This window comes from Papaver somniferum, chromosome 4, assembly GCF_003573695.1.
Source record: "Papaver somniferum cultivar HN1 chromosome 4, ASM357369v1, whole genome shotgun sequence".
Classification (NCBI taxonomy): Eukaryota; Viridiplantae; Streptophyta; class Magnoliopsida; order Ranunculales; family Papaveraceae; genus Papaver; species Papaver somniferum.
The window spans coordinates 6,841,762-6,866,068 of NC_039361.1; the positions used below are offsets into that span (position 1 = coordinate 6,841,762).

At 35.9% G+C, this 24,307-nt stretch overlaps 3 protein-coding genes and 1 long non-coding RNA gene across 4 annotated transcripts; 3 read left to right on the forward strand and 1 right to left on the reverse strand.

Annotated features, from left to right (window-relative positions):
- Nucleotides 1-5,906: 5,906 nt before the first annotated feature.
- On the forward strand, nucleotides 5,907-9,120 carry LOC113274667 (F-box/kelch-repeat protein At3g06240-like). Its single transcript, XM_026524063.1, has 2 exons — nucleotides 5,907-7,295; nucleotides 8,831-9,120. Exon 1 carries the CDS (start codon nucleotides 6,138-6,140, stop codon nucleotides 7,260-7,262), a length of 1,125 nt encoding a protein of 374 aa, XP_026379848.1. The 5' UTR covers nucleotides 5,907-6,137; the 3' UTR covers nucleotides 7,263-7,295; nucleotides 8,831-9,120.
- A 518-nt stretch (nucleotides 9,121-9,638) lies between these two features.
- LOC113271901 (F-box protein CPR1-like) lies at nucleotides 9,639-10,532 on the forward strand. Its single transcript, XM_026521824.1, has one exon. The coding sequence runs from the start codon at nucleotides 9,639-9,641 to the stop codon at nucleotides 10,530-10,532; it is 894 nt and encodes a 297-aa protein (XP_026377609.1).
- Nucleotides 10,533-13,521: 2,989 nt separating this feature from the next.
- On the forward strand, nucleotides 13,522-14,028 carry LOC113271902. The gene has a single exon (XM_026521825.1). It carries the CDS (start codon nucleotides 13,522-13,524, stop codon nucleotides 14,026-14,028), a length of 507 nt encoding a protein of 168 aa, XP_026377610.1.
- A 3,185-nt stretch (nucleotides 14,029-17,213) lies between these two features.
- On the reverse strand, nucleotides 17,214-17,767 carry LOC113273482. The gene is made up of 3 exons (XR_003322423.1): nucleotides 17,704-17,767; nucleotides 17,541-17,585; nucleotides 17,214-17,428 (listed from the first exon to the last, which is right to left on the reverse strand). It is a non-coding gene; the product is annotated as an uncharacterized LOC113273482 (long non-coding RNA).
- Nucleotides 17,768-24,307: the final 6,540 nt, after the last annotated feature.

Genomic DNA, 24,307 nt, shown 5'->3' on the forward strand with positions numbered 1-24,307 from the left:
AATTGTGTTTCATCAAAAACAACATTCCTAGAAATACGTAACTTTTTAGTTACAGGGTTATAACATCTATAACCTTTATGAAGAGAACTATAACCCAAAAAGACACATTTTGCAGACTTAGGTGAAAGCTTATCAACTCTAGTATGAGTTAAAAGAGGATAACAAACGGATCCAAAATTTTTGAGAAAAGAATAATCAGGCACAGAACCAAACAAGACCTCAAAAGGAGATTTGTAATCCAGAATTCTACTAGGTGTTCTATTAATCAAGTAAGTGGCAGTTAAGAAAGCATCATACCACATTTTTTTAGGACAAAAAGAGTTAAATAAGAGTGTATTGTCCATCTCAGTGATGTGCCTATGCTTTCTTTCAGCTATGCCATTCTTCTCTGGGGTTTTGGGACCAGAGATTCTAGTAAGAATGCCACATTTATCTACAAAAACCTTAAAAGACCCTTTAACAAGCTCAGCAGCTCCATCAACTTGAAAAGAAAGAATTTTTGTAGAAAACTGATTTTCAGTGTGACTTTTAAAATGAGTAAAACATTGTATAGCATCAAATTTTCAGTTCCATTGGATAAATCCAACGAAACCTACTATAATCATCTATGAAAAAAATATAGTACTTATACCCATTTAAAGAAGGAACAGTAGGCCCCCACACATCACAGTGAATAAGTGACAGTGGTTTAGTGGCATGAGAGTTAGACAACTGAAAAGGTAATTTCTTGCTTTTAGCAAGTTGACAAGGATGACACAGAAATGTAGAATGAAGTTTTTTAATGATATGACTAGATGGATGACCTAGTCTATCATGCCACACTTGAGAGGAAGCGGACACAGTTGTTGACAAAGAAAGAGTCGAAGGAGAAGAGCGTTTAGGTAAAGAAATATTCTGAACATGATACAAATTATTCACTACAGTTCCATGAGCAAGCAAAGCATGTTCCAACAAATCCCTTATCTCATATCCATATAGAGTAAGCTTAAAGTAACATGAACTTTTCCTTGTGAACTTAGCAACTGACAGTAAATCATGTTTCATATCTGGAACTAGCAGGACAAAATTAAGCCTAAAACTAGTTTTAGGTATTTGAATAATAAAAGTACCATTAGTTGAAATAACAAGGAACTTACCATTGCCCACTTGTACTTTGTCCTTGCCTCTGTAACTTGAAGTATGTTGTAGAAGAGCCTCATCACCAGTAATATGAGCAGTTGCTCCTGAATCTACAAGCCATTGAGGTGCTTCAGAAGTGGAAGCAGAAGGATCAAAAGATTGCTCTTCACCAATAAAAGTAAAAGATTTTTGAGTAACATTTCATGCCCCAGTTGTTGGAGGATAATATCTAAAGTGACACCTGCTTGCATAGTCGCCTTTCTTTCTGCAGATTTGACACTCTATCTGAGAAAAGTCTCTTCTTGCACCAGAAGAACCATTATTACCCCCATTATATGGACCAGAACTAGAAGAGCCAGATTGATTAGAATTTGAACTCTAACCACTCTTGAAAGAAGAATTACTCTTGAAAGTTTTTGAACCATTTCAACCCTTGGACTTGTTTTTCACAATATAACCAGAATTCATATTTCTACTAAACATAGCAAAATTTTGTTGATCATCAAATATTGAAACAGTTTTTTGATGTTGATTAAGAACCCATTGTTCATGATTTAACAACCTGGGTTTCAATTCAGCAAAAGTAAATGGGACATCCCTATTTTGAGTAGCAACAACAAAACTATCAAACTCTCTACCAAGACCATTCAACACAGACATAAGAAGATCAGAATTGCCGACCCTTTCACCAATTGCAACTAGATTATCAGCAATGGTCTTGACATTGTGAAGATACACAAGAACAGTCAGATTTCCCTTCTTGAGATTATGAAGTTGATTCTTTAACAAATTTTTATGTGCCATAAATTGACTCTGAAAATTCACTTCAAGAAAGGACCAAATTTCTCTAGCAGTGACTAAACCCAAAACATCACCAGAAATAAAATCAGTAAAAGTAGTCTTCATACAGCTAGTTACAAAACAATCCATCTTCCTCCAACGAGTCCATTGAGGATTTAGAGATGAAACACCATTAACTTCAATTTGTTTCACTGGTTCTTGTACATCACCATTAACAAGACCAAACAAATCCGTAGAAATTAAAACTGACTCTATTTGATCTTTCCAGAGTAAAAAATTATTAGGACCCAATTTCGTAGACACAAAATTAGAGATATTGGTAAAGGGAAAAACGAAATCAGAAGAATTACCCAAATTTTGAGCAGCGGAACTCATTTTCTTTCTTCTTGTATAAACGATTGTTGAAGATGACATTAACAAAGAATACCCTCAAATTTGAGAAGATACAGATCTTCAATCTTGAAAAGAAATCTGATATGAATCAGAGAAAGATTGTTGTAAAAGAATATTGAATCGAAAAATTATTGTAAACGATGTTGAGATTCAGAAATTTGTATGTAAAAGATTTTTAGGTTTTGATTGTATGAAAAATCTGTCTCAGGATCGGTTTGTCTGATACCATGAGAAACAGGTAATGAATATTATTCAATAAGGTGAATATTACAATAAAGATGATTAGCTTTAAATAAACTAATCATTGTAGTTGTAGTGTCATTATAGGCATACATACTATTCACACAAACACTACACAGGACATGTCAAGTCAATAATCTTGACTTGACATTTACAATATCTAATAAAATTTTCTGTTTTGAGCAATCAATGAATCTTCTTAAGTAAAATTTTAAGTAAATATTTTGCAATTCATTGATTAACACTTTCTACATAATCCATGTTATTTTTGAAAAACATGACGTATTTGGTCGGGTAGTATCAAGTAGAGTAGAGGTGTAAATTGGACCAGGCCAGAACGTTTATGTCACAACAGAACACGTAAAATTCGAGCACAGCACGGTACAACACGTGACCTGACACAGCACGGGCACATCACGTTAGCTTAATGTGTTGTGTTGTGCCAGACAAATAGGCACATCAGCATAGCACAACACGTGGCATGTGTAAGCATGCGGCACAACACAACACGACACGCGAAGAAAGCACGCTAAGTCATGCATAAAATATAACACAATACATCACATTTCATGTATATTTCACAAAAAAAGTCTTTGTTTTAACCCGTTTTTGACATTTTTATTTTCGTTATGATGATTAATTTCTATATTAACACATATACTAACTAAAATATTGGAAAAGTAATTACTTTGGAAAACATAAAATAAATGGGCGCACATCATTATTATTTTTCTGGCACAGTACAACACATCACGCCATTTAGCACGGCAAAATAAATCTGAATTTCTGGCACAACCCAGCACGTAGCACGCTAAGAACGTGACTTCGTGGGATGGGTTGTGAAAAAACATTGGAAGACTATACATAGAATCCATGTTATTTCAGAAAGAGAACATCTAACTTTGAAACTTTGGAAAACTTACTTTAATCGACATCACTGGTTTTGGGTGAAATATGATGGTAAATTTACGACCTAGTCACTTTCTCGAAAGCATAGTAAATATCTCTTTTTTTGCTTTGTTTTTTTCTTGTTCTTGGAATTGACTTAGATCACCTTATTCGGATCCATCTCGGAGTAAGGGCCCGACTCCTATGTAATACTACCCAATAATTCTTGGTTGACTTCGGATTTTTAACTGAAGAATTCACCGAGTGAGATAACATATGGGCCCCACTACGACCCTTACTAATCCCGATGTTGAGCACGCTTTGTGCAATCCGTATGATTCCCTTTCGGGAAGAATTGAAGTGGGTTCGGTGAGTTTAGATTCACTCAATACTACCTTCATGTCAGGAAACACAATACTCTCGCTTTTTCATATTTTCCTAAAAATAGGCCAACTTGTAAAAGCAAAAGTATCACTTTCCTTGTAAAAGTGAAAGTATCTCTCTGTCGTAATAAAAGCTTCATAGTAAAACAAGTCTCATTTATGCCTTTTTTGTAATACTTTGGTGGAGACGATGGATCGCCTCTTCATATATTGCAGAGTGATTAATCATCCGTGGGATTTCTTTGTAGCAGCACTGAAGGTTCGTTGGGTTATGCCTCTTCATTTCTTGTCGTGTATTCAGAGATGGAGATTGGAAAGAACTTCAACAAGAGTGAAGATGGTTTGGCAATTACTACCTTTTGCAATCTGTTGGGAGGTGTGGAATGAGCGCAATAGGAGGGTGCATGGAGGAAGAGCCAAGACAGCATATGAATTGGAAATTGCTGTTAAACAATGGATTTACTTGTGGAGTTCATCAACAGAAACGTTTAAGGACTTTACTGTGAACCAAATAATAACAAACTGGGAGGATATGATGAGCTTGTAATAGATCAATCATATTCTCTTGTAGGTCTGATGACATTGTAAATACTCTGTAAATATTTTTCTTTTTAATATATCCTTCTTTTCTCAAAACAAAAATGTCTCATTTATAGAAGCATTCAGGCTTATGGTGGAGATTTGGTTTTCAATAAATAGGCTTATTTTTTATAGTATTTCTCCTTCTATTTCTCAAGTTCACAGAAAGATTTTACTCTTCACTCATGAATATGGTGCAAGGATAAATGGTTTTATGAAAAATGAAGTTTATGAATGGTTTTATGAATGGGGGTAGGAAAGTGAAAAGTTTACAAGTGATTCCTTGTGTTAGCCTTCCATTTTCGGGAGAAATTCTTTTTTGTTGCGATGGTGCATCAAAGGGAAATCCTGCAATAGCAGGTTATGGGTTTATAGGCAGAGATATGAGAATGGTCAGTTCCTTGGTGTTGAATCCGGTGGTATTGGTTTGGCAGCAAATTTCATGGCAGAGATTTCTGCAGTTATCAAGGCTCTAGTTTGGGTTGTTGAGCATGGTTTCTTCGGGTTACTTATACCATCTGATTCAGAATCTGTTATTAAAGCTTTTCAGTCCGGGAAGCTCCCTTGGATTTTCTATTCTGTGTGGAATCAGCTTAGGCGGAACATTCAGGCACAGTCTCATAGAAACAAATTTCTCTGCGGATTTTCTAGATAAGAAGGGAAGTAATCTGTCTAATGGTCAGTCTATTAGATACTCTATCAGACCTCCTTTCTTGTATCAACTAGAATGACCTTATATGAGTAGTTTTAGATTTGCTAGCTTAAATCTTTGTTGTTCTCAATTTACCTCCTTTTTTTTGGTTAATAAAATTTCATGATTTAGCAAAATAAAAAGGAAAGAAGGGAGTATCATGCTTATTTTTCATTTTTTTTCTTTTTCACGATCTAACTTGTTTGGATCGAACTTGGACCACCTTGCTTGGATAAGGCAATTTTGGTCGGTTCACTGTAAACTCGTGAGAACAACTCTTTTCTTATATTAGTGAGATAAGATTAGCTGCGGGGAGAGGTTGTTCAGGTAGGGGCAATCGACCTCATATAGCTTAAAGTACAACTAGTCGAGCAACTCAAAATCTGCAGCTCACCAACTACGAAGGGTTCCTTTTTTTTTTCTAAATCGGGCTCAGATTACATTATCATTATCTTAATTTTTTTTTCCCTAGATCTGACTCGTCTAGATTTGACTTTAATCCCCTCGTCTCGATCCGACTTAAAATAGGGCTTCAACTCCGATCCAATTTTTAAATTTATACTTTGTGGGGTTAGAAAGAAAGTAAAAGCCATTCATTGTTTCCTCAACTTTGTTCGCCCTTTAAAGCGGGAGATGCTACACCTACCGACTACTTCTCCCGCAAAATCTGTCCTGAGGCAAATAGACGGCTATGATAGTGTTCTAAACATCGAGATCATAAATGGGGTAAAGTGGGGCCAGTGACCTGGGATTTTTCGGGATAAAAGTGTCGGTCAATCTATCATTTCCGCTTTAAAACCCACTCTCTGTCTTTCCCCTCTTTCCTCCAAGGAAATGAAATGAAGGGACGAAACCCAAATTCTCGAAAATCAGGAAACGGAAGATTAAATCAATTGGTTTACTTTACTTACAACAGCGATTCATCACTTCATCTCTCATCAGCTTCGACATAATTTCATTTTCCTTTTTTCCTTTCACTCTACAAGAAACTTGAGAGGCCAAATTGGAAGAAGAAGAAGAAGAAGATTGAAGAATCAGCAGCAATGTCGAGCTTTCCGGAAGAGTTATACCATGAAATCCTTTTAAGATTACCAGTGAAATCATTACTTGTATGCAAATCTGTCTGCTGGAATTGGTATGCTCTAATCTCTACCTCTGATTTTGTTGAAACCCATATTGCTATTCAGGAAGAAAAACCCATTCTCATGCTTGAAGGTTCTCACAGGAATATTAGTATTGTTTACTCCATAAATTATGATTCATTAGCATCATCTTCGATTGGCGACGCAATTGATGCTATTGAAATGGACTACCCATTCAAATCTTTAGGTTATGGTATTGTTCAACTGTTCGGTTCAGCTAATGGTCTGGTCTGTGTATGGTTGTTTGATAATGGGGGTAATAGGTATTGTATTTGTCTTTGGAACCCAGCCACAGGAGAATATAAAGAAATACCACCATTATCAGCAATTAGAAAATATTGCCATGTTCAATTACATGCTTTTGGTTATGATCGCAAGACTGATGATTACAAGTTGTTAATGGGTGTAGAAGCTCCTGAAAGCAAGGATAGTACTCTCATCCATGTCTATAGGTTAGCATCGAATTCGTGGGTAACCGGGAAAACCATACCTTGTCGGTTTCATTATGATCAGAGATCTGGTGTGAGTTCTAATGGAGACCTTCATTGGGTACCACTAGGTCATGACAAATATTTATTACTCTCTTTGGATATCAGTGACGAGAATTTTAAAGAAATGCAAATACCAAAAGAACTTGCGTGTAACAATGCTAACCAGTATCTGTTTCTGGGAGTGTTGGAATGGTGCCTTTGCTTACTTGTCAGCTTACATGTTGATGGTCAATTTGAAGTACGGGTGATGCTGGAGTATGGCGTTCGGGAATCTTGGACTAAGCGTTATGTCATTGGCCATGAAAGTCTTATCCATAAACAGTTCTTTTTTAGGATTGTGTGGTCTTTTGAGAATGGGAAGATGCTATTCTTAAATGGCGATGGGCTAGTTTTGTATGATCTAAAATATGGAAGTGCTACTGAACTAATACTCCCTAATAATCCATTCTTGTACTTCATTCACACCAAGAGTTATTTTGAAAGCTTAGTTTCTCCGAATTCCGGTACTTATAACGGAGGGGAAACGGCTCAATAAGAACATGAAGAAGGCGATTATGAAGAAAAACAGGTGATTATATTACTTAGTTCTTGTTATTAATATTTATCCATGCCGTTTTTTTTTTTGGTGAGTTACAAAAATGGATTAAAGTTTGTGATAATAAAGTTACGAAGCTTCATACGGTTCTCATATTATATGTCTTAGAAATTCAAAATATACCGTGCTGTCTGACATGAAATTTTTGTGTACAATGTGGCATTAGACCTTCCTATATACACTGTTTAGCAATTCATGATGTTGTTGATTCTTAAAATCTTAAATTTATAGAATCTTTTGAAATTCTATAACAGTGTTAAAATTTGGACACATGATTACTAATCCATGTCTGCTGTCATTTTATTTCTCCATTAGTTTTATGCAATGAGAATCCACAATTTTATCAGAAACATCTACTTTCTTCTCTCTGTCACGTTTGTTACCATAAATGGTTTGTCGTCAGTGCGATCTGGAAAAGCATCTGTTTTTCTTTGTTTCTTAAAAAACTTTCATCTTCTCGTTATTCTCTTTGAAATCTGTAACCTTTCGATGACATATCATTTAGTTCACATCTTAATAGTGTGGTAATTGGCAATGGTTGGGCAGAGAAATAGGAAGTCTGTAACTTTACTTGAACTGCAGTACTAACATGGAGCCAAGCAAGAGAGTAACACGAGATCAGTTGAAACATAGGAGGTTAGAGGCTGAGTGCTATATTGAATAATTTGGTGGTTTATTATAGTGTCTGCTGCTCGCTTAGGTTCTGACTGCTTCCTAGTAAAGGTCCTTTTGGGATTGTAGGCTACTACTCTATTCCTATTTGTGTAATAGTAAAAGTTTTATTGAAATTGCAATTCCATGCCTCGTACTTGATATTACAGCAAATTCTATGTAAGGGTGGTTGGGTGGTGCTTGCTCGATCGTGTTTCTCAGGAATTACAGTCTTAAGTCTACTGCTCTATTCCTTTCTGTGTTTAAAGCTCTGATATTGATTATCAACATCGAGGCTAGAAAAGTTCACATAACTAAGAGGAACATTGAGAGAATGTAAAATTCTCTGTATTACAGCGTAGACTGAGTTTCTAGCCTCATCGTCGCCATTCAATGAGTTTCCGTAATATGCTGTGGAAATGGACCATACTTAGATCCACCATCTTGTAGATTTTTGAATTATTAGGTTCTTGTAGTGGTCTGGTTTGCCTATGGTTGTATGATGGTTATAGGGATTTTTGTTTTTTGTCATGGAACTTTACCACTAAAGTGAAGTTAGTGAACGAGCAAATCACTAAATGAATACACGATCCTGCATATACTTTAGGGACTCATCAAACACATTTTTGTGACCCTCTAATTGTTGTGGAGTATTTCTATAGTCACTTAGTCAGCCATCCTAGTCTTGTGGTTATTTTAAAATTTTCACCATGATTATTTTTTTGCACGTGATCCAGCATGCTAGTGATGATACCCGGAACTTTGGAACTCTAGTTTCTTGTTTTTTTCCTTCAGTTTTGTGTCTCTGGTATTATTATGAATTCTTATGTTGTTTCTGCTAATGCCCAACTGTTCAGACTTAAAACATACTTGTGAAAGCGAAGTCTCAATTTGCAAGCACTTTTGCCGGGATTTGAGATTGATGCACCCGAAGAATGAACATAACCTGGCAGCTTTACCAGGGGTTATATCCTATGAAGGCATGTATGGTGAGAGAGAAGAAACTACTGCTTAAGAGGACCAACTTCTTTGTAAACTTAGCTGCATGGAACTTATTAGAGCAGCACAGGAAGCATTATAAGCTGCTATAGACTCTGTACTCTTCTGCTTCTCCAGCATTTTCTTGATTCATGAATTTTAGTTCTAACTTTCACGTGTCTTTGATTTTCATTGATGTTTTTTTTGTAGCCAGGCTTGTTATGTACAGCAGTCCAATGGTATATGTTTCTTGATCTGCTCTAAGTTCTGTCAGGTTTTATTATTACTCCTATGGACTAGTTATAAAGAACTCTCGTCTGCCCATCAAGTCAAGTACTACAAAACTGTGCATCACTGATGTATTAGCTGAGTCAAACTTCGAATCAGAAATCAGAAAAATGGATAATCTTAAATCTGACTCAGGACGAGTTAGAGTCTGAGTCAGATTCAGATCGCTGAGTCAAACTCGCACAAATAGGGAGTAAAGAACCTAGTGAAAAAGGCATCAGCCCTGCTTCTCATTCACCCTTGAAAAACCCTCTCACTGCTCTCTCTTCCACCCAGAAACCCAGATTCCCAAAATCGATTGATTTAATTTGGGGTTTGCCACTGGAATTCATCACTTCCTCTCTATTCTCCAGCTTCGGCACAAATTCATTACCCGGAAACCCCTAATTAGAAGCTGAAATGGAAAAAGCTGCAAAAATGTCAAGCATACCGGAAGTGATCCACCATGAAATCCTATTAAGGTCACCGGTGAAATTGCTCCTTGTATGCAAGTCCGTCTGCAAGAATTGGTATGCCCTAATCTCTACCTCTGATTTTGTTAAAACCCATATTACTATCCAGGAAAAGAAACCCAATCTCATGCTAGAAGGTATTGTCAGGAGAAGCGCAAATAGAATGCCTTACTCCATAGCTTATGATTCATTAGTATCATCTTCGATTGTTGTTGAAGATTATCAAATTGATGCGATTGAAATGTGTTACCCATTCAAATCTTTAGGTTATAAAACTGTTCAATTGTTGGGTTCATCTAATGGTCTAATTTGCATGACGTTAGTTGATTTTGATCATTTTAAGAATTTATTCTGTCTTTGGAACCCAGCCACAAGAGAATATAAAAAAATACCTGAATTGACAATTGAATTCAAGGATTGCGATTTTCAATTCCATTCTTTTGGTTATGATCGCAAGACTGATGATTATAAGTTGGCAATTGGTTTACAAGCTCTTGGAAGCAATGTTTATACTCAGGTCCAACTCTATACGTTATCATCAGATTCATGGAAAACAGGGAAAACCATACCTTACCGGTTTCCTTACTGTCAAAGTTCTGGAGTGATTTTTAATGGAGACCTTCACTGGTTACCACTAGGTCAAGACAACTATGTATTGCTCTCTTTGGATATCAGCGACGAGACTTTTAAGGAAATGCAACTACCAATAGAAGTTTTGAAGGAGAATATGAACCGATATATGTTTCTGGGGGTGTTGGAAGGGTGCCTTTGCGTAATTGTCAGCTCAGTTGTTAATGATCGGTTTGAAGTATGGGAGATGCTGGATTATGGTGTTCGATAATCTTGGACTAAGCGTTATGTCATTGCCCATGAGAGTATTACCGATCAACAGCTTTATTTTAGGCTTGTGTTGTCTTTTAAGAAAAGGGTGATTCTATTCTTGAATGGCACTGGGATAGTTTTGTATGATCTAAACAATAGAAGTGGTAGAGAACTAAAATTCAATAATAATCTATTCTTGAACTCCAGCAGCACCACCCATTATTTTGAAAGCTTAGTTTCTCTGAACTCCGGTACTTATGTGGGGGAAGAAGACGACTGAAAAACCAATATGAACACGAAAAAGGCGCTTTAGAAGAAAAACAGGTGATTGTGTTATTTATTCTATTTATTGATATTTATCCATGCAGTTTTATAGTGATTTAATTCAGTGGATTGAAGTTTCAGATTATAAATTTACTAAGCTCCATTTCGATTCTGGTATACTGAGTGTTAGAAACTTAATATATACCATGTTATCACTTATCAGCATGAACTTTTTGTCTTATATCCAATCAAGGGCATCGGATTTTGACTATTTTGCAAATCAATACTGTTTACCAATGCAATACTGTTTTCTCCATGTGCGTTGTCATTTATATCATCCTCAATTAGTTTTCCTAAGCTGCAATGCAAATCCATAACTTTATCAGAAACATCTACGCTCTTCCCTTTGTCACCTTCGTTAACCTGATATGGTTTGTGGATAGTGGGGACTCTAGAAACTGGGGAGGTATCTCATTTCCTTTTTTTTTTTTTTTTTTTCTTTGAATCTGTGGCCTTTTTAATGATATCTTTTAGTGAATTGGGTCCTCAAACGAGCAAAGGTATGAAGTAAATATTCCTGTTGTTGGATACTTTGTACTAAGTGATGCGATCTTATTCTATATGAAATCTAGAACTCTTAAGCTTGTGGTTTAGGACGAGATCTGATTGTTGTTGGATTGAATTTTTTTTGTTTAATCGATTATCGTTGTTCAGGTTTCCAATAAACTTTTTAATAGAGAGTGCTCTGTAGAATGATAACCTCGATGATTTGATGTGAGATTGATTCCCCAATCTTTCTTCTCATCCTTAATAGTTCATATGTTAATAGTTTGGTGGTTTAGCATAAGCTGAGCAGAGAATATAAAGTCCTTAATTTTACTTAACTGCGGTACTTACATTGAGCTAAGGAAGAGTAACACAAAATTGGTTGCAACTTCGGTGGTTTGAGGCTGCTAGTGCTATAGTGAACAATTGTGGGTCTAGCCCTTGATATCACGTAGTGGGCTGCTCGCCTAGGTTTCCACTGCTCCATGGTAAAAGTCTTTTTGGATCTAGTGGTTCAAAAGTTCGGCAAAAAACTTGACAGCTGGAATTTAAAATGCCTATATAAGGTGGGTCGCTGTTTCTCAGTAGCTGCAATCTACTTCCTGTCCGTGTTGTAAGCTCCATTATCAATTACTGATAACGACTGATAATTATCTAGGAAAAGATCTCACTAGTAGTGTAATACATATTTTCTTATATGATTAGTTTGATAGAAGAAACTTCACGTAACTAAGTGGAACACAGAGAGAACGTAAAATTTTGTGTATTACAGTATAGTTAAATGTATGTCATGCTTGTCAGCTGATGAGTTTCTATAATATGCTGTCGATATGGACACACTCCAATTTTGTAGTTTTTTGAATTGTCAGGTTCTTGTTGTAGTCTGGTTTTCTTGTGGTTGTATGATGGTATAAGTAAATATTCCGGTCTTGGAACTCTGCCAAGCAAATCACCAACTGAATATGATAAAGATGTTTTCCGCACATATGTTCAAGGTTATCACTTAGCATTGGGACTCATTTTTCTGACCCTCTCATTGGTGCAGATTGCAGAGTGTTTTTATAGTTGTCTCATAGTTATTTAAAAAATTTCATCATGATTACCTTTTTGCTCTTCGTTCCAGCATGCTAGCATGACTCACCTAGGTTCTAAAAGTTTGCTGTGCATAACATCGCTTGTTTAAAGTTCATTTGGGGTTTTAAAGCTGCAGTTTTCTTGTTATATTTTTTCAGTTTTGTGTGTTGGTAAAATATGAATCCTTATGCTGTCTGTTCTAATTGTTTCATCGCAAAAATACTTGTTACAGGAAAGTGCAATTCGCAAGCACTCTATGGTATTAAGGAATTTGAGATTGACCATCGGAAGAATGAACAAAACCTTGCAGCTTAACCAGTGCTTATATCCGCTGCTTCAGCATCTTCTTGTTTGAAAAATTTTCAGTTCTAACTTTCAGGTGTCTTTGGTTTTCTGTTAATCCCTCTCTGAAGTTGATTTCATTTTATTTTCAGTTATGCTGCTTTGATTTGCTCTAGGAAATATGTCAGCAAATAATGGGCAACCTTCTCAACTTAAATGAAAAGTATATGCCATAATTTCCTGTCCATCTCCTGGATGAAAAGTATTTTCTTGATTAGCTTCCCTGTTTATTCACTTTCCAGTACGATGGATTCCTAACTTGATTGCGGGTTCGGGTACGGACCCCCGTAATAGCAGATACTAGGCTGCATTCTTCATGCCTAAGGAAGTAGAATACGATGTGAAGACAAAAGGTGGTGAAAAAAGAACAATTCGCAAGTAGAAAACGCATACATCCCACTAAACCGTCCCATTAATGGGCACGCCTGTTGACAATATTAACTTTGCTTTCTGTTTTTTACCAAGTTTTTCTTGCACTTCACCTTCCCATTATTCATGCCTGCCTTTTTCTTTGCCAATTGCCATCCCAAAACAAAAAAGTTCGATAACTTTTTCTGGGGGGTCTGTTTCTTTAAACTCTAACCCCGCCACCCCACCCAATCCAATACAACAACCCTTTCCATTAACTTTTACAACATAGTAGTATATATATTCACGGCACTCCTCTTCTTTTAATAACTGCATAAACTATACTTACGCAAATTCATTCTTTCTGTCTGTCTCTTGCTGCTTCTCTCTTTTTTTAAAGGCTTGAAATGATCATGAAGCACTTACTAAGAAACATGGGTAATTGTTTTCTAATTCAATTAAGACAACCCAAGAGAATTAGTTCAATCGATATTCCGGTGGAGTCGATGACGACGTATCGAGAAAAGGTTGTACGGGTGTTGAAGATGAACGGAAAGGTTGCTGTCGAGTACCGATCATCAGTTTTAGTTAAGGATGTGTTGAAGAATTTCCAAGGTTTCGGAGTTGGAATTTCTCAAGGGTCGTCGCAAATTCTCCCTCCGGATTATGAACTGAAAACTGGAAATGTTTACTACCTTCTCCCTAATCCTCAATCGGTAAACAAAACGGATAGTCAGTTATGTGGGGAGGTTAAGCAGATTAAAGTGATTATAACAAAGCAACAGCTTCAAGAATTGTTAACGAAAAAGGGTTCAATTGAAGATATGATCGCCAAAGTTTCTGAAGGATTATTTGATGATCAAGGGCATACTGACGTTAACGACCGTACACCAAGAAGTTGGAGGCCTGAACTTGAAACTATACCAGAAGGACGTGAATAGATAATGAAGATTAAGGTAGGAAAATGGTAATCTGTAGTTCTTAAGAGAGTTTAAAAATAGAACACCATCAAAAAATACTAGGTGATTAGCGTTCTTCATTTAAAACAATTAGTAAAGAGAAAAAACTTAAAATCATGTATATTGCAATAAATTCTTTTACTTGAAGAACGCTAATTCACAATCATAGATGAAACTAAAAATCTTGGAAGGTTTATAATTCTATGTATGTAATTGTTACTGAACTTGAATGAACACTTCCGGCCGGTTTCTCATGGGACTCAAAATCTTCCCAAGACATAAAAGTTGTTTTATTTTTTTTATCTTTTTATTTTTTAAATTATTTTTTTAATAAGCCAAAGGCCTTGAAGAAAGCTAAGGTCAGGCTCGACAGAAGCCAATTTGGAGGTCTGGACCATCAAAAGTTGTCTATTGACCCCAAAATAGTCCCCTGAAATGATGGAAACTAGATTCAGAGCACATCCAATATAGGAGCAGTACCATGAGCACTATATACAGTGCAAATCCTATCCTTAAGGAGTAGTTAGGCCTAAACTGACTCACTACGGGAGTAGTTTGCTCGCTAGTTTAATAATTAGAAATTTGAGTTATATATTTCACTAAAGATGAGATAATACGACAGCGTTGTGTCGTATAGATTTCAACTGCGAACTATCTGCCTTATATTTTCAGTAGATAACACGAATCAGTTGTGGTTCTAGGTTATAGAGCGGAAAGACAAGAGATTCCGCCCCTGACTTGAATAAGCACTTTCGGTGATACCAGTGCTTCTTTTAAGTTAAGAGGCTAGAAAACCAGCACCTGTTAGTCGTCTTAGACTAAAATTTGACAAGGAACTCAAAATCTACCGGCGACACAAAAGTTAGTTATTGGTCCCATGAATACTTGAGGCGAACTTAAGCTTGCTCTACTGTCCTTCGTTTGGTCGGAGGCAGATTGCATCTTTTGGTGATGTTTTTATGTACTTTTTTAATAAACTTATTTATTTATTTACCGACCAAAAATATGGTTCTACGAAAAGTACATTTTAAGAACCAACTAATTTCTAAACTCCCAGGGAATATTAGTCAGCCAAGATAGATTCATACTACTATATACTCATCGTTGGTGACGTGACACCATTTCTACTTCTGAAATCATGATATTCGCCCCATCATTTTGAAAGATTTAAATTATGTGGGCTCACACACGACGTAATAGATGCAAGCATGCACCCTAACTAGCAAGGCTCGGTGGTAAACTTTTGGCAAACTTTTGGGCTCCCACTAACGGAAAAATCCTCATTTTGACCTGGCCAAGTGTGGAAGAAAAACAACTACTGTGTTCTTGATTATATGGGATCCGAAGTTTAATTTTGGTCTGATTAATGAAAGTGGCGGAAACTACGTATCTATCAAATATGTTTTATATTTCAATGAATTCGTTTATCGGAGCCAGTCCATGACAAGGGTGTGCAAATACCCATCAAGACCAGCTCTCTTAAGCTTTAAACCCTTATAAGCGTATATTGCACCTTCTACCGAGGTGTGGCATGGTTTGGCAAGATATTTGCGATCCATTCCTAGAAACCTGGCTCCGCAGTCGCTAACACATACATCCCACTAAACCGACCCATAATGGGCACGCCTGTTGACAATGTTAACTTTGCTTTCTGTTTTTTCCCAAGTTTTTCTTGCACTTCACCCTCTCATTATTCCCAAAACAAAAAAAGTTGGATAGCTTTTTTCTATGGGGTCTGTTTCTTTAAACTCTAACCCACCACCCCACCCAATCCAATACAACAACTTATTCTTGTCACCCACTATCCACAAACCTTCCACAACATAGTATCAGTATATATATTCACGGCACTCCTCCTCTTCAAATCAATACAAAAAACCTCTCAAACTTTACTCACACAAATTCATTCTCTGTCTGCCTCCTGCTGCTTCTCTTTTTTTTTGTTGAAGGCTTGAAATGATCATGAAGTACATACTAAGAAACATGGGTAGTTGTTTCCTAATTCAATTAAGACAACCCAAAAGAATTAGTTCAATCGATACTCCAGTGGAGTCGACGACGACGACATGTCAAGAAAAGGTTGTACGGGTATTGAAGATGAGCGGAAAGGTTGCTGTTGCGTACCGATCATCAGTTTTAGTTAAGGATGTTTTGGTGAATTTCACTGGTTTTGGACTCGAAATTTCAGAAGAGTCGTCGCAGATTCTCCCTCCGAATTATGAACTGAAAACTGGAAATGTTTATTATCTGCATCCTACTAATTCTCAATCGGAAGATAATAATCAGAACTTATCTGGGGAGGTTAAGCAAATTAAAGTGATTATAACAAAGCAACAGCTTCAAGAGTTGTTAACGAAAAAGGGTTCAATTGAAGGCATGATCGCCAACGTTTCTAAAGGATTATTTGATCATAACGTTGACGACGATACGCGAGAAGTTGGAAGCCTGAACTTGAAACTATACCGGAAGGAAGTGAATAGAAATTAGGGTGAAATACAGATGTACGCCTGTTTTTTTGGGCGCATATAGATGTGCCCCCGTTTTTTTCACATTTACAAATGTACTCCTGTTTTGACCGTTTTTTTGAAAAAACGGCTAACGGAAAGTTAACCTCCATGTCAGCAGTTAAATCATCCAACTCACTTGCCAACTCGTCTATTCTTCCACGTAAGTTGTGTACACGTTGCTGGTCCCTTAACAATCAACAGTGCTCCAAAGAGAATTGTAATTCCAAACTCAAATTGAACTTGTGTAAGATGCAATAGTTATAGAAACAATAGTATATGAAGTATGCAAGGAATTCAAGAAAAATCTGCAAATGTAACTGCAATAGTAATAAAAGACTATCTATTTCAGTAACTCTCCATTGTCTTATCTTAACATAATATTCCAGAAATTGTCTTAACATTCAAATATAAAATAGAGTCATCATAAACACAAACCAACATAAAATAGGTACATCTAAAGCTTCATATACTTCTTTGCTCTCTTCTTTCCTTTTGGGTTTGGAGCTGTAAAGGTTATGTTGTTGCTAACAGATCCAACTTACATTCCGTCTTCTCACAATTAACACATACTGCTCTTTGTTGCTTATTATCACATTTATTCCATACCAATTCATGTCCATTCATTACACAAAAATGCCTAACATTTTTCTTAAATTCATTTTTATCTACATATTTGGTACCAACTACAAGTTTAGTAGGATTAAATTCCTCACCTATCTCCTCTTGGAACAAGTCTTCCTCTTCTTCTTGCCTAAAGTGCTCTGCATATTCTTTCTCAAACTCTGCTGTGGGACAGGGCTCATTAGCTTGAGGTCCATTAAACTGGTGAGGTGCATTACATTCAGGCCCACCTAGTTTAGCTTGTTCTTGTCCACCTAAGAAACAAACAAACAAATCCTACCAGTCAGTACCTTCATCTTAACTTGTTTTGAAAATACAATAACTAACAATAATGAACTGAAACAAATTAAACAATCATATTATTACCTTCATCTTCTCCATCAGAACTCACTATATCCCCATAATGATCCTCTGAAACAACACACAAAACAACCATACAAAATTCATTTTTAAGATACTTGAGATACTATAACAAACACAAAACAAAAACAAAACAAATAATCAAATACCCAAGAAAAGAGAACATTACCTTCATTGTCATTATCAACCTCCACCTCACCAAAGTTAGGATCATCAAAATTATCTGCCAAGCCACCATCCACAGCCTTTATCAAAAATTCCTCATAGTCCTATGCATGTTGTTCTTCATTATCATACCCACAGTTGAAGTTTTCTAAATCCTGCTCAGGGTGACACTCATCAGGTTCTTCATTTGGAAGTTGTACAACATACTGATCATCCTCAACAACGCTTGCTGCCTGTGTTGCTTCAAACCAAAAGTCATGATTAAATGTTTCAAATTGTTCTTCAGGTATGTTACCAGCTACACTAGACTGTGTTTGTTGTGTAAATTGAGGAACATATACTTCTTCTTTATCTAAGTCAAAGTATAACTTCTTGTTTGCTGCATGACATTGGTTCTTCTTCTTAGATAGTCTAGGACTTGTTCTTATAGGAATTTTCTTGGTTTTGCTCACTGGTTTGTTTGGTGTTGAAGACTTTGTTGGTGTCAAATACTTGTGTGGAATAGCTACCTCTGTTAACCCTTTGAATACTCATGTGGAATGATAACTTGCATATGCAGTGTAGTCCAATTCTCATGTACTTCTGCATTATCCCAAAACCTCCAAAATTCTTCTTCAGTAAGCAATGAATCTGGTAAACATGGTCACTATACCATATTAAATCCACTTCCTCATTAGGCTGCAATCTAATTAGGGGCTTGATCTTTTCTTTCAATTGAAGGAGACCCATATCTGTTCTAGCTAACCCTTTGAATTCAAAACTCATCACAGTGTTCATAACCTTCACCTTTATGTCTCTCTTAAGAAACTTATCTTCAACTTCAGGTCTGCACCAAATGTACATAAACAGTATTAGTTCAAACATTCATATACAGAAACACATACACATATAATATAAGAGATTCATGTTCAAAAATGAGAGATTCCACAAACATGAAATAACAATCACTGGTTGCTTTTATAACATTATAATTTTTTCCACAAGCCATATACATAAAGACATTTTCATTTGCAGATTATTCACTGGAAGTTTCTATAACAATTTTTGCACGTTTCATTTGAGTAAATTAAACATTCCAGCTTTCAAAGAGAATAGTAATAGCAACAATAATCAAAAAATAAACCCAAAATCCATACATCTACTGTCATACACACAACACCATTTAATCAAAAAAAAAATACATACAATAACAGTTTCTAAATTAAACAGAACACCCTATAATCAAAAACATGTACAGAACACCCATAAATTAATAACAGTTTCAAAATCGTAAAAAAAAATTACCCTAGAAATAAACCCTAAAACTGTATTTCACTCAATAATCATGAACTCTAATAGAAGACTCAAAATCGAAAAAAAATTAAAAACCCTAAATAATCATAACAATTTACATAATACCCAAAATTGAAAAACAAATTAACGGAAACCCTACATCACTGTCATACACGAATACCTTATTTCATGAAATAGAAGAAAACCCTTTCTTTCCCAAAATCGAAAAAAAGAATGAAAACCCTAAATCTCTGTGTACAAGAAAACATTGGTGTTGCTAACACCATAAACCTTTCTTTCCCTAACCTTTCCTTTTCTTTTTCTGGTTTCTTCTTCTCCTTCTTCTTTCCACGTCTTAGCTTCACCATCTTTACTGGTCCTTGAAACAGAGAGAAAAGAGTGAGACGAGGGAAGAAGATGAGAGAAAAGAGATTAGGTCGACCCTTCCTTCTTCTTTCCCCCTTCTTAGTTTTTTCTTTAATCTCACACCGTTCATTTAGGAGATCTCGTTAAGATGTACAGTTAACATTAGCCCACATGTTATGATTTACGGTCCAAATATCACACACGTGTTGGCGGAGAAAAACATAAATACTACACGTGTTGGCGGAGGTAACAAATACACTAAATCCGAACCCTTGATTTTCAACGAGATCTCCTTTACCCAGATGTGTGACTGAGATCTTTGCACGTGGTACACGTATACGTGGCACTATTTTCTCACACGATTTAAACACGTGGCGTCAATTTCTCACGATAAATTGACCAGTGACGAGAAATTGACGAGAAATTGACTTTTCTAACATTTTTGGATGGAAAACATCCAACAGGCCTATATTTGTAAATGTGAAAAAACGGGGGTACATTATTAAGTCGGGTACAAAAATAGGGGTACATCTGTTTATAACCCTAGAAATTAATGGTAATCAGTACGTAGTTCTTAAAAGAGTTTAGAGTACACCTAAAACAATACTAGGTTGATTAGCATTCTTCAATTAAAAAAATAAAACAAAAAAAACTGTAAAATTAATAAATTCTTTTACTTGAAGAACGCTAAATCACAATTATAAAGGAAATTCAAAATCTTCGAAGGATTATAATTGTATGTAGTAACTATTACTGAACTCGTAATGAACACTTTCGGTTATACTAGTTAGGCTACAAAAACCAGTTCCTTTTGTTTTTTGTTTTTTTGAAGCTAAATTAAAACCAGTTTTTCATGGGACTCAAAATCTATTCAGGACACAAGAGTTGTTTATTGACCCATAAATAGTCCCATGAAATGATGAAAAAACTAGATTCAGAGCACATCCAATATAGGAGTAGTACCAAGAAAACTACATTCGATGCAAATCCTATGGGCTAAACTGACCCCACTATGGGGAGTAGTTTGCCCCCTAGTTTAGTCATTCAAATTTTAGTTTTGCTTCACGAAAGTGGGGATTATACGGCAAACATTGAGTAGTATAGGTTTTAATATCCAGAAAGGAGTACCGTTGTGTTGTTTCTTCTTTTTCAGACTTGCTTTCTCTTGTTTTTGGTTGCATCTTTTTCTTTTGGGGTGGATTCACGGTCGACCTTCTTTTGGTAGGAGTGGGTCCGTCGGATCTTCGATTGATGTTTTTGTGTATTTTTTTCTCTTTTCCAAATAATTTATGGAAAATGATAAACTCATCGTGGAAAACTCACTGTGAATTAACCGAGAGACACAAAAAAAAATTGGACCCCTATAAATCCCTGGGTGGTGGGTAACCCAAGGGTTACTCTTACTCGGTGATTTCACGGTGAAAAAACCACGGTGAGTGTAGGACAGCCGATAATTTATTTACCGACCAAAAAATATGGGCCAAAATACTGATCAGCCAATATTGACTCAAACTAATTACTCATCATTAGTGAAGTGACACCATTTCTACTTTTGAAATCATGATATTCGCCCCATCAAGAACGTCATAGATGCAATAAGCGTGCACGCACCTTGAATCTTTGGCCCCAGCACGGCATGTAGGCTTGGACTTGACCCCTTGCAGATCCGAAGCCACTAAGCTTATTCACATGAGCAGACTTAGTCCATCCCAATAATTTACATAAGAAGAGTTTTTGTGAGATCTCCAAATTGTGTGGCAGTTAGGGTCGGCCCTAAGGGAAGGTCAACCAAGGTTGATTTCAGGGCAGCAAGGAACGGGAGCAACATTAGTTTCCCAGTAGTAGAAATTGGTGTTTAATCCCAAATTAGTTGGGCTTTAGACAATCTAGTCCTGTCCTCTCGGGCCTAGTATTATGAGGTCCAAATTTACATAAATTGAAACGAGTTGGTCCTTTTTTGGACGAGTTAATCCAAACCGTTTTTCTTCGTGACAAAAATACCCATCAACCATTTTAATCTTTTTAGTTTTATTCAGTTTCTGAACGATTGTTCGCATTTTTTTTTCTCTCGGAGAAACGGATCTTAAAATTTAATCTATGTCTCGATAAAAATTCAACACCTAAGACGTTAATCAAATCGATTCAACTCGGAAACCCTATATTGTCATCATCGGACAATTTTCTTGTAGATTAATACAAAATGGAGGGGAATAGATAATCAGATTCAGTTGCAGCAAAATAATTTGAAGATTTTTTCATTGAAAGCCATTTGAAAGATAAGTTTAATTACTCTTATTGTTTGATCGCAATAGTTAATTTTATTCATTTTGAAATCGATTTTATAAAAAAAAAAAATTATGGTGTCAAAAACCTAATTGCTTCTATTGTAGTTGGAATTTCTTATTCGATTCGTGATGAGAGTTTTGAACTATAATCATCATCTTGATATTTTGGTCCATTGGCTCTAGTATTTGTATTGGTGTATTCTCTATTTTGGTTTAGAAATCTGTTTTCTGAAAATGTAGGAATTTGAGAAATTTAACAAAACAATAGGATTGAGCTTTTTATCTCTTACAGGAATTATGTCATGAATTGCATGCCCTGGATAGACATGAACAAGATTATTGTCGTAAGGTTCATGAAGAGGATAAATCAAATCATGCTCAAAGAGGTTTGAAATCTATATTTTACAATTTTATGTTTATAAAGGACATGATGTGTTGTTTGCTTTACATCATCGAAGCTTGCCAAATATTTGTTTTTTTGCTTCAAGTAGGGTCGATGTAGGGTCCTTAAGAGACACATGATAGCACAGGCCAAACAGTTGTTGTAATCAGACTATGAAAGATTGATAATTATGTGATTAAAAAAAATAAAACAATCGTAATCCATAATTAGTACGAGCAAGTTAAGTACGTAGTATTCTGGGAACCATCACCATTCTAGTATAAAATCCCATAGGTTGCTTTTCTTCCTATGTTAAATAAGAAATTAGTTTTTTCCTTAGCATCAACACCCAATTCGATTTATATGAAAGGTGATATCATGATTTATAAAGGGGGATACCAGCATTACTAAGTGTTAATATCGTTTCATATAGGACAAAAAGATCCCACCGATCCTGGTCGTTGGATCGATGAAATGGTATCAACACTTAGTAATGCTGGTATCCCCTGTTATAAATCGTGGGTGATATGGTGTTTTCTTTTTGTATGTATTGTTTAATTTTGTCTTGTAATTTGTATACTAGTTACAAAGAAACAACACTAAAAACACAGCATCACTAGGATGCAATAAGAATGGATGTACAAGCTGCATGATTTGTTTATAGGTGCAGTAAGGGGAGGCTTCTTCAGCTTTGAATTTAGACATACTTGTAAATATTAGATATTTAAAATCTAACTTTCTACTAAATTAATGGTTTGCTCAGTTGAATGTTAAGTGATCAAAATTACTAATCACCGTCATTTTGGTGGGAAACATCTTATGTAGGGTGTCTTTCCCTAATCAATACTAGTCATACCAAGAACAGAGTAACACCTTCTTGTGCCATGTTTGTTTTGGTTACCCATGTGTTGTACTTTTTACACAGTTATCGACGAGCAACGATATAAGTCTTGCGAGTTTAAGGGATGAGCTAAAAAGCCAGAGGAAACATGTAAGAGGTCTGAAGAAAAAATATTTGTGGTCAAGAATTTTGGAAGAGGTAGTTTTCTTCTTCATATGCTTTTCTTTTTTTCACTTTGTATGTAGGATGGACATTTTCATGTACTTTTAAATTAGTGGAATTTTTTGCGAGAGTAACATGAAAAAGAGCTCTGCAACTCGGGCGACTACTCAGTGATTGAATCAGAATGACTCAGCATCCCTGATTTCGAATTTCTAACTTCTGATCTTCCCTTTCTACCTCTGCATGTTATAATTTAAACCTTTTAAGCTTTTCAGTTTATTTAAATTGTCAATCTAATGGACCTTTTTGTCTCTCTTAACTAGGTATTGGTCTCGGTGCGGAAGAGTTGCCTGAGGATTGAAGTGGTTTTGCTTAATTCTCTAGCAATCTATTTGAAAACGGTTTCTATGGTTCTCCCTTTGATTAACCCATGGCACGCGTGGATTCAATTATCACCTTTTTGGATTTCCTACCTGCATGTTGTCTTAATTACTTTTGGTATTATCTACTCGTGGTACTGTTTTAGGGTTTTGATATACGGCTGCAGAATATTAATTATCCATAAGTATTTTTTATGGAACTGTAAGAACTTTACTACCAGGTGTATAACATTCACAGCTCGAAGTAGAGGAAAAGGATTATTTATTTTGATACTTCACCTCGTTCTCTCCTCCCTTTTATTTTCTTATTATTTCTGTTCTCTTTACATGGACAGAGAGCTTGCTCTAGTCCAAAAGAAGATGGAAGGTACTTCGATAACAGAAAGATTAAGGGATTTAATGGAACCACATATATCAACAGAAGATCTTCTACAGGGAGCAGTGCAGTTTAAGTTTAGTTTTTCTAGGAAAGGTGTATAGCCCAAAGATATATTCTGTTAATGAACTTGATAAAGAATTGAAAAAGCTCTGGCCAAAAAGCAAAGACATTTTTATCAAAAGGGAAGAAAATGATTGTTTTCTCATAAAGTTCCATACAGCTGAGGAATATGATATCGTTATCAAGTTCAAACCCTGGTTCCTAGAAGGTGTCCTGATTGCTTTAGAGCCTTGGAATCCGAAGATACCAAAAAGTTTAGTGGATTTAACTAAAGTTCTGCTGTGGATTCGCCTTTACAACATGCAACCAGGTTTCGCATACCCAAACATTGTTAAAGAAATTGTTTCTCCGATGGGTGAGGTAAGAGAACTTGATCCCCCCAGATTGTATTGTGCCCAAAGGCAAGGTTCAAAAAGCTCTGGTTTTGTTGGACGTCAGAGATCCTCTCAGAAGGGGTTTTCGGATTAAAAATGCAGGGGAG